This window comes from Mustelus asterias, chromosome 22 (genome assembly GCF_964213995.1).
Source record: "Mustelus asterias chromosome 22, sMusAst1.hap1.1, whole genome shotgun sequence".
In the NCBI taxonomy this organism is placed as follows: domain Eukaryota; kingdom Metazoa; phylum Chordata; class Chondrichthyes; order Carcharhiniformes; family Triakidae; genus Mustelus; species Mustelus asterias.
Genome location: NC_135822.1, coordinates 23,986,284 through 24,001,863, shown reverse-complemented (window position 1 = coordinate 24,001,863; position 15,580 = coordinate 23,986,284). Strand labels below are relative to the sequence as shown.

At 40.7% G+C, this 15,580-nt stretch overlaps 1 protein-coding gene across 2 annotated transcripts in view; it reads right to left on the bottom strand.

Moving 5' to 3' along the window:
• Positions 1 to 229: 229 nt before the first annotated feature.
• capzb (capping actin protein of muscle Z-line subunit beta) overlaps positions 230 to 15,580 on the bottom strand; it is a 110,261-nt gene continuing 94,910 nt past the window's right edge. Inside the window, exons 7-10 of one of the 2 annotated variants that reach the window (XM_078238935.1) lie at positions 13,080 to 13,145; positions 8,520 to 8,596; positions 6,242 to 6,352; positions 230 to 956 (exon numbers count right to left, since the gene is read on the bottom strand). In XM_078238935.1, coding sequence (XP_078095061.1) covers positions 6,250 to 6,352; positions 8,520 to 8,596; positions 13,080 to 13,145 — 246 coding nt within the window. In that variant the 3' untranslated portion in view covers positions 230 to 956; positions 6,242 to 6,249. The remainder of the gene's footprint in view (positions 957 to 6,241; positions 6,353 to 8,519; positions 8,597 to 13,079; positions 13,146 to 15,580) is intronic. The other variant, XM_078238936.1, reaches the window with a different exon arrangement.

Here is a 15,580-nt window from a genome sequence, read left to right as displayed (position 1 = left end):
TTGATATGTTTAATATGTAGAAATCTAATGATCTCTGTCTTGAACACAGTCAATGACTGAGACGCCACAGCCCTCTGGGATAGAGAATTCCAAAGGATCACCATCCTCTTGAGTGAAGAAATCGCTCCTCCTCTCAGTCTCCCCCACCCCTCCCGGTTCATGCGTTCCATTTTTAAAAAAAATTAGTGAAATGTATTTCTGAAAAGAAACAGAATTCACACACAACTGCTGCTTGTTATGAGTTACTAGTTCTATTTATTTTTTTAGCTTGGAGGCTCAAGTACAAGATGTACATTTCAATTTTAAGCTTTACAAAAAAACCCTTGCATTCCTCAAAATATTGACACGGGAGAACCTTAAAGGCAAATATGTTAGAACTTGTAGAATTTCAGGACAGTTTATATCACATCTTTTCTATAGTACAATACTGAACATACAACCCTTGTTCCTTGGAAAGTTATCAACTGGTATAACTTTTTGCTCTAGGTGAGTCATTTTGCCATAGTTGTCTGCAGGTCAATTTCAGGTCCTTGCTTTACAGAAATTGTAACCAGTGTCTGAACAAAGTAATTGCCAGGTTGGGGTTGTGTTTAACCATTGTGACCAATAAAAATGAAAGTATAAAGATGCCTTTTAGTAAATGTTCCTCGTGTTTGATTGTGAAATAAGCCTTTGTGTAGAAGGAGCTAGGTTTACAAGCTAAAACAGCATTTTATACAATTTTGACAGGGTTAGAATGGCTTTTAAACGTGTAGAATAGTTTAGGCAAATTTTAATGGGACAAATTAAACTGAACCAAAGAAATATAAGAAAATAATGTAACCAAAACTGACAGTGCTTTGCTTTTGTCAGTTAGCTTGAAGAATCAATGAGGTTGCTGTCTTTTCTTCAAAGCTTCAGCCAGATTAGTTAGCAGAGCTTCCTGGCTTGATCTGTCTGCAAGTGACGCCACAGACCTGTGAAACAAAGGAACAGTTAGCTTGGCAAAGGATTGCACAATAGCCTGCTGTGAAAATCAAATCTGCAGCATAACTCGGTCATTTTAAAGATAAAGCAATATGTATGATTAAAGGTGGTGCCATACGAGATGCATGGTGTGATTACAGATGGATTGTAGCCACCAGCTTAGCTTCTTCGGTCCTCCTGAATTCCAACCTCATTTTACTGTCATTGCTGCAAATTGAAGATTCCCAAGACATGCATTCCTTCCACTTTCGGAAAAAAATCCCATCTTTACATTGTAGGATGGGCCCATTGTACAGTGTCCATTATCGCAGAATACAGTAAAGAATCACATGAAACTGAGCTAGTGTTTTTTTTTGAAAAGGTTACTTTAGAAGATGCAAATCAATCACATGTCCACTTAAGGCCCTTTGTTAAGTTAAAGCTGTAAGTTTAGTGAAAACATTTAGATCTTGGAAATGCCAGCATGTCGACTGAAGAGGGAACCGGAAAGCAGGGTGCATGATTACTGTCTAGTTTCAGATCAGCAAATCCAACTGTTTAGACTGATTCTGCAAAAACTGGGCAAATAGCCTGAATAAGAGATTTGACTGAACTCTCTGTAAAGAAAAGGTTAAGATGGATGAAAATTGATTAATTAGAATTATTAGATCTGGTGTAGAAATTAGATTCTATGGATCATCTGTCAGCTCACACAACATGCAAAACAATGCTACCTTTAGATGTCATGTCCACTACATCGACAGGAAGATGTAGGTATCATTAATGAGCAACATGAGGCTTTACAGGAATTTGATAGGAACATTAATTGATTTCATCATGATGTAAGAATGTTATCTTGCTCTCTTTACAGAGAGTTTGGTCAAATTTCTTATTCCAGCTATTTGCCCAGTAGAATCAGGGAACCTCAGAATCCCTACAGTGCAGAAGGAGGTCATTTGGTCCATCGAGTCTGCATCAACTCTCTGAAAGAGCATCTTACTCAGGCCCACCCTCCTCTCACAACTCCGCACATTCACCATGACTAATCTACCTAACCTACACATTTTTGGACTGTTGGAAGAAACTATAGCACCCGGAGGAAACCCACGCAGACACGGGGAGAACGTGCAGACTCTGCACAGACAGTGACCCAAGCATAGAATCGAACCTGGATCCCTGGCGCTGAGAGGCAGTAGTGTCAACCATTGTGCTACCCACGTTGGAATTTAACAGATTTGAACTTTTTCACTAAACTCAGCTTTAATTTTAAAAATGGGTCTTACATGGACAAATGAATTATTTGCATCTTCTGAAGTTTGTTTTAAGTTGAAATATTTATTCCACCAAATTCCAGCTACTAAAAGATTCCAGAGTAAATTTAATTCATACCATTGACCTAAATTAAATTAAACGGAATTGCTTGAAGAAGCTCAAATTTAATAGGCAGTAAATTCAGGATATTTCAAATGGAGATATCAAAAATCTGGCCTCGTTTGATTTGCCTCCCACTAACCCACAGCTAGACCCTTTTATCATTGAAAAGGAGGGAGTTGATAGGCGATCAACTTTCTCATGTATGTTACCTCCTGAATACTTGCTACTCAAATACTAAGCATCATACTGGCAATTTTAACGAGATGTGAATGATGTCGAGAAATTGTAGCAGGCAACTAAAGGAACTCTGCTCCAAACTAATATCAGTGATCTTACACATTCACCGGATGTTCCTGGTAAACACAGGATCTTTGGCAAAACATAGTACAGGAACACAGACTGGAACTCTCGTTAGCGCTGGTCATGCAGTACAGTTTTAACAGTTTGAAGAACAATACTTCTTTCAAAAAGAGGGGAAGGATTCCCCTTGTACTTTTCCAATCATCATCCCTTTAAAATGTCTGTTCGAACAGCAGCTTGACCCATGCTAGAGAATTTCTTTGGCATTCAAAGATTGATACTGAGCAAACACGGTGGCTGGAATTCCCCTTTCCAAGAGAAGAAACAGAAGCGAAGCGATTGAAAAAAAAACTTTGCGTCCTGAGAACTAAACACACCAGCCGTGCACATCGGCAGCTGACAAGAATGGCATGATATTAACTATGACAGTTCTTGAACATCTTAGAGACACATTTAGACCAAATATTACAACAACTTAAGTCAAGGAAACCAAAGCAATGGAAGGCTGGTGTAAAAGTTGACACAAGGCCTATAAACAGAATGGGAGTTTAGAGATTATGATGCATATTAATCAAATATATGAATTCCAACACGAGAATAACTGAACCAAATTGGTATATATGCAGCAATGACATATACTGGTATAGGAGCTTGTGCTGCATGTATCTGTAGCAGTAACATGTATCAGTATAACTGTTTCAGTGGTATGGGGTTTGTGTGCACAAACATTCAAAAGTTGAAAGCCAATGGCAAATATTTTCATTGATGCGGTTGGCCATTGGCCATTTATGGGCCATTGGAACACGATTAGTGTAGGAAGAGACTCAGCTACACAAATATCATTTGCTTTGGGTTACAAAGAAAATTTGTTTCAAAAGTTGTCAATCACGAAGGATAATAAAATAAAGATTGTGTTGCATTCTTCAAATCCAAACATTGTGCGCACAAATTAGTCTTCACTACATGCAGAACAAACCATGCTGGGAACACCCAAACTGACAAGCTCGTGTGTGAAGATTTTCTCTCTCTCAATCAGACTCATCTAGTTGGTAACATCGACTCCACCAAAGAGTCTTTTGAATTTTGCCATGCAACAGCAAGCAGCTATTCAAGGTCATTCTTCTGTTAAAGATAGAAAGGACTTCCACCTTGCATTGGAACCTTAGTTATATCTCAAAGTAACATTTTTTTTTGCCTTTTAAGAACAACATTTCCTGCATTCCTTCTGAGGGATTCATTCAGCAGTGTCCGAATGAATGCAGTGTGTTAGAGACTCGACAATTCAACCATGAATCAAATTGTCTAAGCTCATTTCACTTAATACCCCTAGCAGCCGTTAATGTCACTTCTCTGCACCAAATACAAATCAATGATAAAGGTGGATACCCATACTCCGCCATCCTGCTATAATACGTGCTACCTGCTGCCTCAAATGACAATGCCAGTTCTAATGCAGCTTGTACACAGAAGTGCACAAACAGGGAGGGGTTTTGCCACAAAGAATGAATAGCAGTGAGGGGCATGACACTGAAAACCTTTTACCCACAAGGAGTGGCACTCAATTATAACATTTTAAAAATATATAAGCTGCACCCTTTTAGAAGGGCAGGCACAGCTGGGAGGAAGTAAATTATTTTTTCCCCTCCATTTTTCTCTTAAAAGCATTACTAAGGACACCTATCAAATGGTTTGTTTTGCCCTGAATGGTGTCAAGCTCGAGTGTTGTTGGGAGCTGCACTCGTTCAGGCAAGTGGAGAGTATTCTGTCACACTCCTGACTTGTGTCCTGTAAATGGTGGAACAGGTTCTGGGGAGTTAGGAGGCGAGTTAGGAGGCGAGTTACTCGCCTCAGAATTTGCAGCTTCTGACCTGCCCTAGTAGCCACAGTATTTATACGGCTGGTCCAGTTCAGCTTCCGGTTGATGATAACACCCAGTGCATTAATAGCAGGGGATTCAGCAATGGTAATAATTTCACTGAATGTCAGGAGAAGATGGTTAGATTCTCTCTTGTTGGAGATGGTCATTGCCCGGCATGAATGGTAGGAATGTAACTTTCCACTTATCAGCCCAAGTCTGAATGTTGTCCAAGTCTTGCTGAACATGGACACAGACTGCTTCAGTATCTGAGAAGTCACAACACCGTGCAATCAACAGAGAACATCCCCACTTCTGACCTTATGATGGAGGGACGGCCGTTGTTAAATATGCTGAAGATAGGACACTACTGAGAAACTCCTGCAATGTTGCCCTGGGGTTCAGCTATTGGACTCTAACAACCACTTCTTCCTTTATGGATGACTCCACCGATTTTCACTGACTTCAATTTGCTGAGGCTCCTTGATGTCAGACAGTCGATTGCTCCCTTGATAGAAAGAACAGTCCCCTTGAATTCAGCTCTTTTATTCATTTTTGGACAAATGCTGCAAGGAGCCAAGTGGCCTGGTGGAACCCAACTGAGCATCAGTGAACCTCCTGATAGCATTGTCGACGACACCTTCCATCACTTTGCTGATGTTCAAGAGGAGGCTGTAACTGGCCAGATTGGATTTGCCTTGGCTTTTTGTAGACACAATATACCTGGGCAATTTTTCACAATGCTGGGAAGATGCTGGTGTCATAATTGTACTGGAAAAGGGCAGAGTTAGTTCTGGAGCCCTGTCTACGGTACTATTGTCAGGATGTTGTCAGGGCTCATAGTCTTTGCCATATCCAGTGCCTTCAGCCGTTTCTTGATACCACACGGAACGAATCAAACTGGCTGAATATTGACACCCGTGATGATGGGGACTTCAGGAGGTGGTGATGATGATCATCCACTTTTCTGAAGATGGTTGCAAATGCTTCAGCCATGTCTTTCACATTACATGCTGGCCTCCCCCATCATTGACATTGGGGATATTTGTGAAAACAACAACAATTCCTGTTAGTTGTTTAATTGTGGCAGAATTACAGTATTCTGATCTAATCTGTTGAATATGGAATCACTTAGCTCTGTCTATCGTTTGCTGCTTCCACTGTTTGGCATGCAAGTAGTCCTGTGTTGTAGTCCTCTGTTCCATATGATTGAGTAATAGTATTCTCTTCTAGTTCTGCTTGGATTTGACTTTGAACTACAAAGGATAGCAGGACACTTTGCTATATTAACCTAAATTTCTACCGAAACCAGGACAATGGATTTACCACTCGGGGCAATAGAGGAAATGCAATTCTGTTGGGAATGTCAGATGGAGAATATCCACATTTCAAAAAGCCCAAATTAAAAAAAAGTTACACAGATTAGTAAAACAGTCCATTAATGTTCCCTGATACAATTCATTAGTTTAAGAATCCAAACACATTTCAAATAAAGGCCCATCTACATGTTTGTAATAGTACCGTAAAATATCACATACAATCATTCAACTCAACTAATGTACATCAAGATCTAAAGCTTTTGAAGCATTTTCACAGACCATATCTTGCAAGTGTTGTGTTCAATCTGCAGTAGAAAGCAGCAGATGCTTTGTGTGAGGTGGGTTAAGGGTTAGATTTACCAGTAAAAATTCATGCAAGGAGAAAGGCTGATCATGTCGGCCTAGTTAAGTTGTGGTTAATCACATCGTAAGCCTCACAGGCAGATACCTGGGCATTTAATTATCAGGCTGGATGAAGATCTGGCGTTGGGTCAGTACTTGAGACAGTTCCCTCTGTAACTGCTTAAGCTTTTGGGTGTCTGGTAAATCATCAACTGATCTATAAAAAGTGTTTAGTTTTATGTGAACAACAAGGAGAAAAGGAGAGATGAAATCCAGAAATTAAACAACAAAATTAAGACCAAGAAGTGGAGATAGCTACATACAAACCTCCAGAACGCTGTCAATACACCAAATAAACAAAATCATATTTTATTTTGGAATAACTCATTCTCAAAAATGAGAAGCTAAAACTCAGGAACTGAATTTTGTCTACATTTGTCTGATTATTTTGAAAAGCACTTTTCAAGCACTGATTTGTTTTCATAGGACTGTTTCCACATATACTGGAATCACAAGGCTGCCACCATGACATAGAGAGGAGTTCCAAAAACATATATTCATAGTAGGTATCTTCCCCATCATCCCCGAAAAAATTTCATAAACAAGTCTCACGCAGATAGGAACCTCAGAACTACAGAGGATGACAATCACTCAGGGGACTGCAACTTTAAGAATCTCTCATGCCATGGACAGCATCATAAACAGGGGAATGTTCCCTTTGATCCACACAAGGCCACAGCCATAAGGGCCTTGGTTTAGGCTACAAATTCAGCTTTTTCCACTGACAAAATACAGCAAATAAATCAAGTGGTCCAAACAGCATCTGGTCAGGAATTGAAAGAAGGGGTTGGATAGCGGGCCCAAGAAAAGGGAGGGCAAGAGAAGCTTTTTTTAAAATTCACAAGAAATTAGTGAAACCTCTATCTATTTTGATGTTTCCAATGAATCACATTTGTTGAAACATGATCTCCCATTTCCAGCCACATGTCTTTGCATGTACAACAGCAGCCGACATCTAAACACTGGGGTTCATTTGGAAAAGTGACAATCACATTTGGTAATAGATTTTGCCCTCTATTCCCCTCACTCCACCCAATATAAAACGCAATAACTCTCTCCTAACTTTCTGTGCACTCAAACTGGTCTAGTGCTTACACCCCTCCATAGTGCTTCCCCAAATAACTCATGAAGGAGACAATCATGAGTGAAGTGCCCTTTGCATGAAACCTGCATCGTATCAAACATCCAGATATGTGCTTTAAGTACATATTATGTATAATCCCAAAGTAAATCAGTTCATTAAACCTGAAGCTTCTAAATTGAAATGAAAGTGTACACTGCAAGCACTATTAAAGATTTATGGAGATTCAAACTGAGCAATATTGACATTAAAGGTTTGTCATAATTAAAGCCACATACAGATGATCCTGGGATTTTTTTTTTTGTGCCTTGCTGGTTGAGGTCACTGAATTGAATTGGCCCAAGAATTGTTGATTCTTTTAAATGCTTGAAAAATGGTGGCACTGTTTGCTTAAGTTCCTAACTGGTGTGCTTGGTGGGCAAGGTTCCACTCTGGCAGTAGCAGAAAGCTAACTTTTATGTTTCGAAGTTGGAACATACATGACGGGGTCTGTGGTGTATTACTCCTTGACATCTCTGTAACCCTTGGCTTCCTCCAATACCACTTCTTCATTGTCCAGCCCTGTGGGACTGCCCTCACCCAGTTCCATTCGCCCCTACATTTTCCTGCAAGGCTAGTCTTTCTGCTCGACATCCCTTAACTCTCCATTCTTGTGTAACCAGATTCTTTGTCCAACAGCAGTCTCAGATTAACCACAATTTCTTCCAGTTTGGGAAAATAAAAGCCACTGCCTTTGGATCCAACCACATTACTTTGTACCTTTGACAATGATTCTGTCCCACATCAAATACCAGTTGTTGGTCATCCGGTCCTCACTGATCTAGATTGCGTCCTGGTCTCCCAATGTTTCAAATGTATTCTCCATCTTGAAATCCAATGATGGCGTTCCCCTGTTCTAACACTAATTTCCTCAAACCCCTTCATAACCCACATATGCAAACTCTGTGCTCGTGAACCCTCCCTTTGCTCCACCATTGCTGTCTGTTCTTTGAGCCACCTCAGTCTATGTTCTGAAGTGTCCTCCTTAAACCTCTCATTCTTCCTTTAAGACCTTCCTTAAAATCTACCTCTTGGCCAAGCTTTTGGCCAGCTCTCCTAATATCTCCTTTGGCTCAACATCCATTTTATGTTTACACCTCTGAAGCATATAGGGACGTATTAAAACTGCTATATAACGTCACTGTTTATAAAACTGGTCTTGCTTCTACCATGGTTAAAACACAAATAAAATTCCATGCATTACCTTAGTCCGTTCACAATATCCTTTGTTTTCCCAAAGTAGATATCATTCAATGTACTTCTGATCTTGTTTTCCATATCCTATGAAAGAGAAATGTTAAAATACATCAATTCAAATCAAAAGCAGCAAAATCCTCGTTAGATTTTTAGCACAACTGGAGTCAGGCACACACCATGTCTGGAATCATCACCCTGGCATTTTCTGTATGTCGGGGGTCTGGCTGATATTCAGTGAATGGCCTTCAGCAGTACACACCAGTTGTCCTGCAATGATTAGGGATCCATCGCTTTGGTTCTGCTACTTTGGGCTATCCTTCCTTATCCTGTCTGCAGTCTTTCACATTGTTGACCATACCATACTCCACCAACGCCTCTCTATCATCTTCATGATGGATGGGACTTTACACAACTGCATCTATTCTTATCTAACTAAAGCCATAAAATCATTTGCAATGGCTTCTCTTCCCACTCCCACACTGTTATCGCTGTGTTCCTGCAAGGATCTAAGGCCTGGCTCCTTCCCACTTCTCATCTACAGGCTGCCTCTCAGCGGCAACAGCTGAAAACACAGCGTATGCTGATAACACCTAGCTCTACCTCACCACCCTCGACCACTCCACCGTCTCTATATTGTCACACTGCTTATCCAACATCTGGTATTAGATGAATAAAAATGAGCTCTAAACAAACATCGGGATGGCTAAAGCCAGTTTTCAGACCCTGCTACAAACTTTGCTTCCTAGCTGATTCCATCCTTCCTGCCGGCAATTGTCTGAGGCTTAACCATACTCTTTGCAACCTCGGTGTCACACGTGACCTTAAGATGAGCTTCTGACCACACCTGTGCCACCACTAAAACTGCCTATTACCCAATTCTGCCCCTGCCTCAGCTCACTTGCTTATCACTTAGGCGGCATGGTGGCACAGTGGTTAGCACTGCTGCTTCACAGCGTCAGGGGTGCGGGTTCGATTCCCGGCTTAGGTCGCTGTGTGTGGAGTTTGCACGTTCTCCCCGTGTCTGCGTGGGTTTCCTCCCACATTCTGATAGACGTGCTGGTTAGGTGCATTGACCCGAACAGGCGCCAGACTGTGGCGACCAGGGGAATTTCACAGTAACTTTATTGCAGTGTTAATATAAGCCTTATTTGTGACTAATAAATAAAACTTTAACTTTTATCCATCCCTTAGTTCTATTTTTTAAAAATGTAATCCATGTTCTAAGCGTTATTCCCTTGGATTTTAGTTTTATTAGACTTCATGCGAGGCCTTATTAATGGCTTCCTGAAACTGCAAAGCCTACATATTACCAAGAGTTCCATAACCTACTTTTATTTTGAACCTTCTCAATGGAACCAAGATAATGGAACAGCTTTCCACTCGATGTGTACCAATTTCTTCAGGCATGTTGTGGCTTCCTTTTACCACCAGGAGCCACAGTTGGTCCTCTTTATATGCAATGCATTCTTGTTGGGTCAATTTAATTATAGGCAGCTTGCCTTCTTTGCTATTGAACTTTCCAAAGAATTTTGGCTCTTAAAATAATAAATATCTGTTTTGTGTACGAGCCAGAATTCTGTGGAAAATTTTATAGTAGAGCTACAGAACACAGGCAAGCCACAGTGACGTCTTCCAATCCAGACTGCACTCCATGAAGGCAAACAAAATTATTCTCCTGGTGGAGCAAAAAAAAAATTGTATTGCGACAAGCTGGATTCTTTCACATTGCAGAGAAACGTGACTCAGCCCAGGGGGAGCAATTTATAATTTTTAAGGTGAATTGGCCAACTGTTAATCATGCTTCCTCTAATAATCAACTTGCATCCCTCCTTATGTTTCCTGTCCAAACATTCTGCATCATTGACTAAGCAGCTAACCAACCTCCCAGCCTCTTGCAAATAGACTGAGATTGCCTTGGCATCCTCCCTTTCTGACCATGAGCTACCACTTGTCTTGCGAACAGTCCAGCCCAGATCAGAAGCTTGTGTTGAAAATCGTCAGCATAAACCTGCAGCTTACTGTTGTGTTGCAGGGTACCAGAAACAATGAGCTGCTCTGAAACATGCAATTCTTGGAAATGGTGGGTTTTCTTTAACAGATCCAACAGATGAAAAGTTTCAGAGCCATCTGCCCGAGCTGGATTAAAACCAAGATACCAGAATACCTTGCTTCTTGGCACGATGAAGAAGCTCGTTTGGTTTATTACACTGCCACAACTATGGTACATAAACCAGAATTTTATGCGCGGATTCTGTGTTGCTAAGATTGTAATACACATCTCACCAAATGACACAAAAACATTAGGCAATCTTGTTTTGAGTACAGCTCGACCTTCACAAAAACGATCACTGCCTGCCAAATTGAGGTGAGCATTAAATCTTTAGCCAAAGTGACAGGTGGGTTGTGAGAAAAGTTTTAGTCACCTGCAAAATAAGAGGTGGACCCACCACTAACGCATGTATTTCAATACACATCAGGCTAAAACAACTGCTATAGTTGTGGAATTGAAACATTGCCTTACAAAACATTCTCACATTAAATCTACAGGTTCAGAAGGTTTGATTGAGTTAACATGCTTAGAAACGGATTCAAGTCTCATGCAGCACAAAGCTTTAGTGACCTTGCTATTTTGATGAAATAGGACCCCTAGCCTCTGTATTGCCTGGAAATTTCCCTCCCTTCGACAGAACCAGTGGGGGAAAAATGCATTTTATTAATTGTACTCTTGATATAGGGCCTCTGAAATATTTATCCAACAAATTTTGCATCAGAGTAAGTTTTACTCTGTCAATATATTAACCCATGCTTCTGTCAACACTGAAATTGAAACAATAGTTTTTAACAAGTGCTGGTAGATGGATGGATGGGTGGGATGTCGATTTTCGTTGCAACTGAAATTTTGATACCACATTTAGGTAGAAGCCTTTATACACGACTTCAGGACAACAGCCACCAAACCATGTAAATCAACAAATCAAATGTATCTATAGTTTCAAAACTGTGTTCAAGTTATAGATTAACCAAAAAACGACAATTTAAAAATAACTGCTGGAGATAAGGAGAAAGGGACCAATATCAGAGGACACAGATTTTAAGTTATTGGGAAAGGAACTAAAATGGATATAAGAAAATAGTTTTTTTTTTACATAACGCGTGGTTACAATCTGAAATGCACCCCTTTTTAAAGTTTATTTTATTAGTGTCACAAGTAGGTTTACATTAACACTGCAATGAAGTTACTGTGAAAATCCCCTAGTTGCCACACTCCGGCGCCTGTTCGAGAGAATTTAGCATGGCCAATGCACCTAACCAGCACGTCTTTCGGACTGTGGGAAGAAACCGGAGCACCCAAAGGAAACCCACGCAGACACGGGGAGAACGTGCAGTTACTCAAGCCGGGAATCGAACCCGGGTCCCTGGTGCTGTGAGGCAGCAGTGCTAACCACTGCGCCACTGAAAGGGTGGTGGATGGTGGAGGAAGATTCATTCATAGCTTTTCAAAAGGTATTGGATAAGCATCTAAAGAGAAAAAAAAATTAGAGTTACAGGCTAAACTGCTTTTTACAGAGACTCAGACTAAATGGCTTCCTTCTGGACCTGCGAACATTGCATCGTTCCAGCAATGTTTAAAATGGGCTAAGAAAAAATTAAAATTGCTGCAATTTGTTCCCTTCCATGTAGTTTCCTACCAAAGCCACTCAACATAGAGCTCCTCAAGCTCTGCCAATGGTGCACACTAATCTGCTACTCAGACATGTTGGCTTGAGCCAGTCCATTTTCAGGATGATAAATTCGCAGCTTGGAAAACCACTAATGCTTGCTTCTCCATGGTGCAATGCACATGTGCTAATGCACCCCTTAAAAAGAAACACTTCAGTGTCAATAAAATGTTCAATCTCGAAGAGCTCCATGCCTTTCCTTTCAGCGTAATGAAAATGCAGGAATGACGACTTTGGAACAACCAGAGTGTCTATGTGGAGCTGCCCAATCCCAGGAAATCAGATGAGCTTTCTGCAAAAAATGCAGTACCATTTCTTTTTCTCAGGCAATTGATGCCCATCGCGTTCAGTGGCGATCCTCTTAACAACTGCACAGGTTCTGGTGAAGGTTTAATTATTAAAGATATTTTCATGACGAGGTAGAACGAAGAGCACATACAATAAAAAATGCACCTTATAGACATGCATTCTCATTTAAATGATCAGACTAACTGTCCAACCTAAACTTCTGAAAATATCTTAAATACTACAGGTATTAAAATAGAAGTATAATTCTCAGGAATAGAAAGGGTTGCGATTGTGTGGATCGCATTTCAGGGAAAACCCATGCAGAAACCCCCTAATTCTTTGGCAAAGTGGAGGCATTCTAAAACCTACGTGGAAAAGTATTTGGCATGATCAAACGATCCATGATTACACGTGGCAGAGTATTTATATTAAATTCCCTCACAGTATACTGATCTGTATGGTTAGTCAGGCTCAAACCTGCTCAGCTGATGATTGTGAAACTCCAGGTGGGTCTTAGAATGTTGTTGTGTCATTTACATATTGAGAGTTGCTCCACCTACCTCGACCAGCTTCCCAATGTTCGCAATGTGAGGTGACGACTCACTCACGTTCTCATCTTTCTCCATCTGTGAAAACAAAAATTCGGTACGGGTGAGTTGGATTGAAGGAAAAAAAATCTTCCACAAGTGAGGTTGTAGCTCACGACCGTACTCAAAACAGTGAATAAACTCAGAAACAAAGCCTACTCTCGACCTTCCTGCGTCGCAGATGATCTCTGCTTGTAGGTTTCTTTTTACAGCCAAGGCCCATATGCAGTTTATCAGTCACTCCCTCTAAACAAAAGCTTTCAAGTACCACAGTCTACTGCCAAAGCAACTGCTGCATCATTTATTTGGCCATCTGTTTGCACATTATAGATGTAACTTGGTGGACAGTTGCAACGGTTCATGAAACTAGACGCCTTCAGGCCCTGCAGGCTGATGTACAATGGGGGTATTGATCAGGTCATGGGATTTTTCAAAAGACCCAATTCTGCAGCTGCAAGCAACTCGATAGCTGGTGTCCAAACATTTTCCATGATTCATACAATTACACAAAAAAAACAAAGATACAAGTGCATTAACATGGCTCATTATGCTGCATTAGATGGGTGGTCTGCTGAGAACAATGTCTACACATTCAGGCTATCGTATTCTAACGACGCACAACAGGACAATTCACAACAGGGGATTTCTTCATAATGGCAGCACTAGAGTACAAAATACTTCCCATCCCAAACTTTTTAAAAACAAAGTAATGAACTATTTATCTATGCAAATACACACATCTATCATCATAAATCTCTCCGAGATAAACTATCTTTTTTATGAGCAGACACGACCAAGTAAAGCACCCCACTGATGCTGCATCCCAATAATGGACCACTTAGAAATCACCCCACGGCTGAACCGCATAACAAATAAAGGAAGCAATATCGTGAAAGGTAGCCTGAGTAATGAGAACGACCCAATAGGGCAATTCACAAAGCAGTTCTCATTCATTTCCAGATGTTTTAATTGCTGCAAGGCTAGCATTCATTGTCCATCTCTAATTACTCTCAAAAAGGCATTGGTGAGCTGCCCATCAGAGGGTAGTTAACAGTCAACCTCTTTGCTGTGGGTCTGGAGTCAGATATGGGCCAGACTGGGTAAGGATAGCAGATTCCATCCCTGAAGAACAATTCTGAACCAGATAGGTTTTTATGGCATTTTAGTAGCTTTATGGTCATCAATACTGATTTTGTTTTTTTCCAAATTTTTGTAGTTAATTTAATGCAAATCCCCCAGCTGCCCGGTAGGATCTGAGTTCATGGCCTAGTTTAGACCTTGATAGCTAGTTCAGTAATGATGATTAACTATGATCTTATGAAAACCCAAATTGTAATTAAATAATACAGATAGAGTTATTTACATCTATAATATGACCAAATGTTTTAAGGCTTAATTCATCCAAGGTCGTGGGCTTTAATCCCTTTTTTGTGCTGATCTGACCCATGGTGGCAGTAAGGGAGGCAGCAATTGCCTCATTGTACCCGGGATGGAGACGCAACCAGCTAAGGCTCCTGCTCCTAACTGCTACCAGCATCCTATTAGCTGGACACGTAAGAACCAGAAAATTCAATACTGCAGGAAAAAAAAGAATCAAAGAATGGTTACAGATTAGAGAAAGCTCATTTGACCCACTGAGTGCATGTCAGCTCTTAGCAAGAGCAACTGAACTAGTTCCACTGCCCTGCTCGTTCCCTGCAACCCTACACATTTTCTCTCTTCAGGTATTTATCCAATTCCCCTTTTAAAGCTGTGATTGACTGTCTCCATCACCCCTCTCAGACAGTGCCTAAATCACTCACTACTATCAAAACAATTCATGTCACTTTTGGCTTTCTTGTGGATCACCTTAAATGTGTGTCCTGTGGCTCTCGACTCTCCTGTCAATGGGAATAATTCTCCTCTTAACTGTCTCGACCATTTTTAACACTTCTACCAGACCTCCCCTCAACAGTCTCGCCTCCAAGAGAACTACAGTTTCTCCAATCTAGCCACATAACTGAAGTCCCTCATTCCTGGAACCATTTTTGTAAATCCTTTCTGCACTCTCCCTAAAGTCTTTTGCATCCTTCCTAAAATGCAGTGCCCAGAATTGGACACAATACTCCAGTTGAGGCTGAACCAGTGTTTTATAAAGGTTCACCATAACATTGTTGTTTTTGTACTGCATGCCTCTATTTGTATAGCCCAGGATCCAGTATGCCTTTTTAAGCACTATCTCAGCCAGTCATGCCACCTTCAACGATTTGAGCACATATATCCTCAGTCTCTCTGTTCCTGTATCCCCCCTAGAATTGTACCCTTTGTTTTGAATTGCCTCTCTTCATTCTTCCTACCAAAATCTATCACTTCTCTATTAAATTTCATCTTCCATGTATCTGCCCATTCCACCCTTTTGAAATCTATCGCTATCCTCCTGACAGTTCACAATACTTCCAGATTTTGTGTCAGCTACAAATTGGGAAACTGTGCCC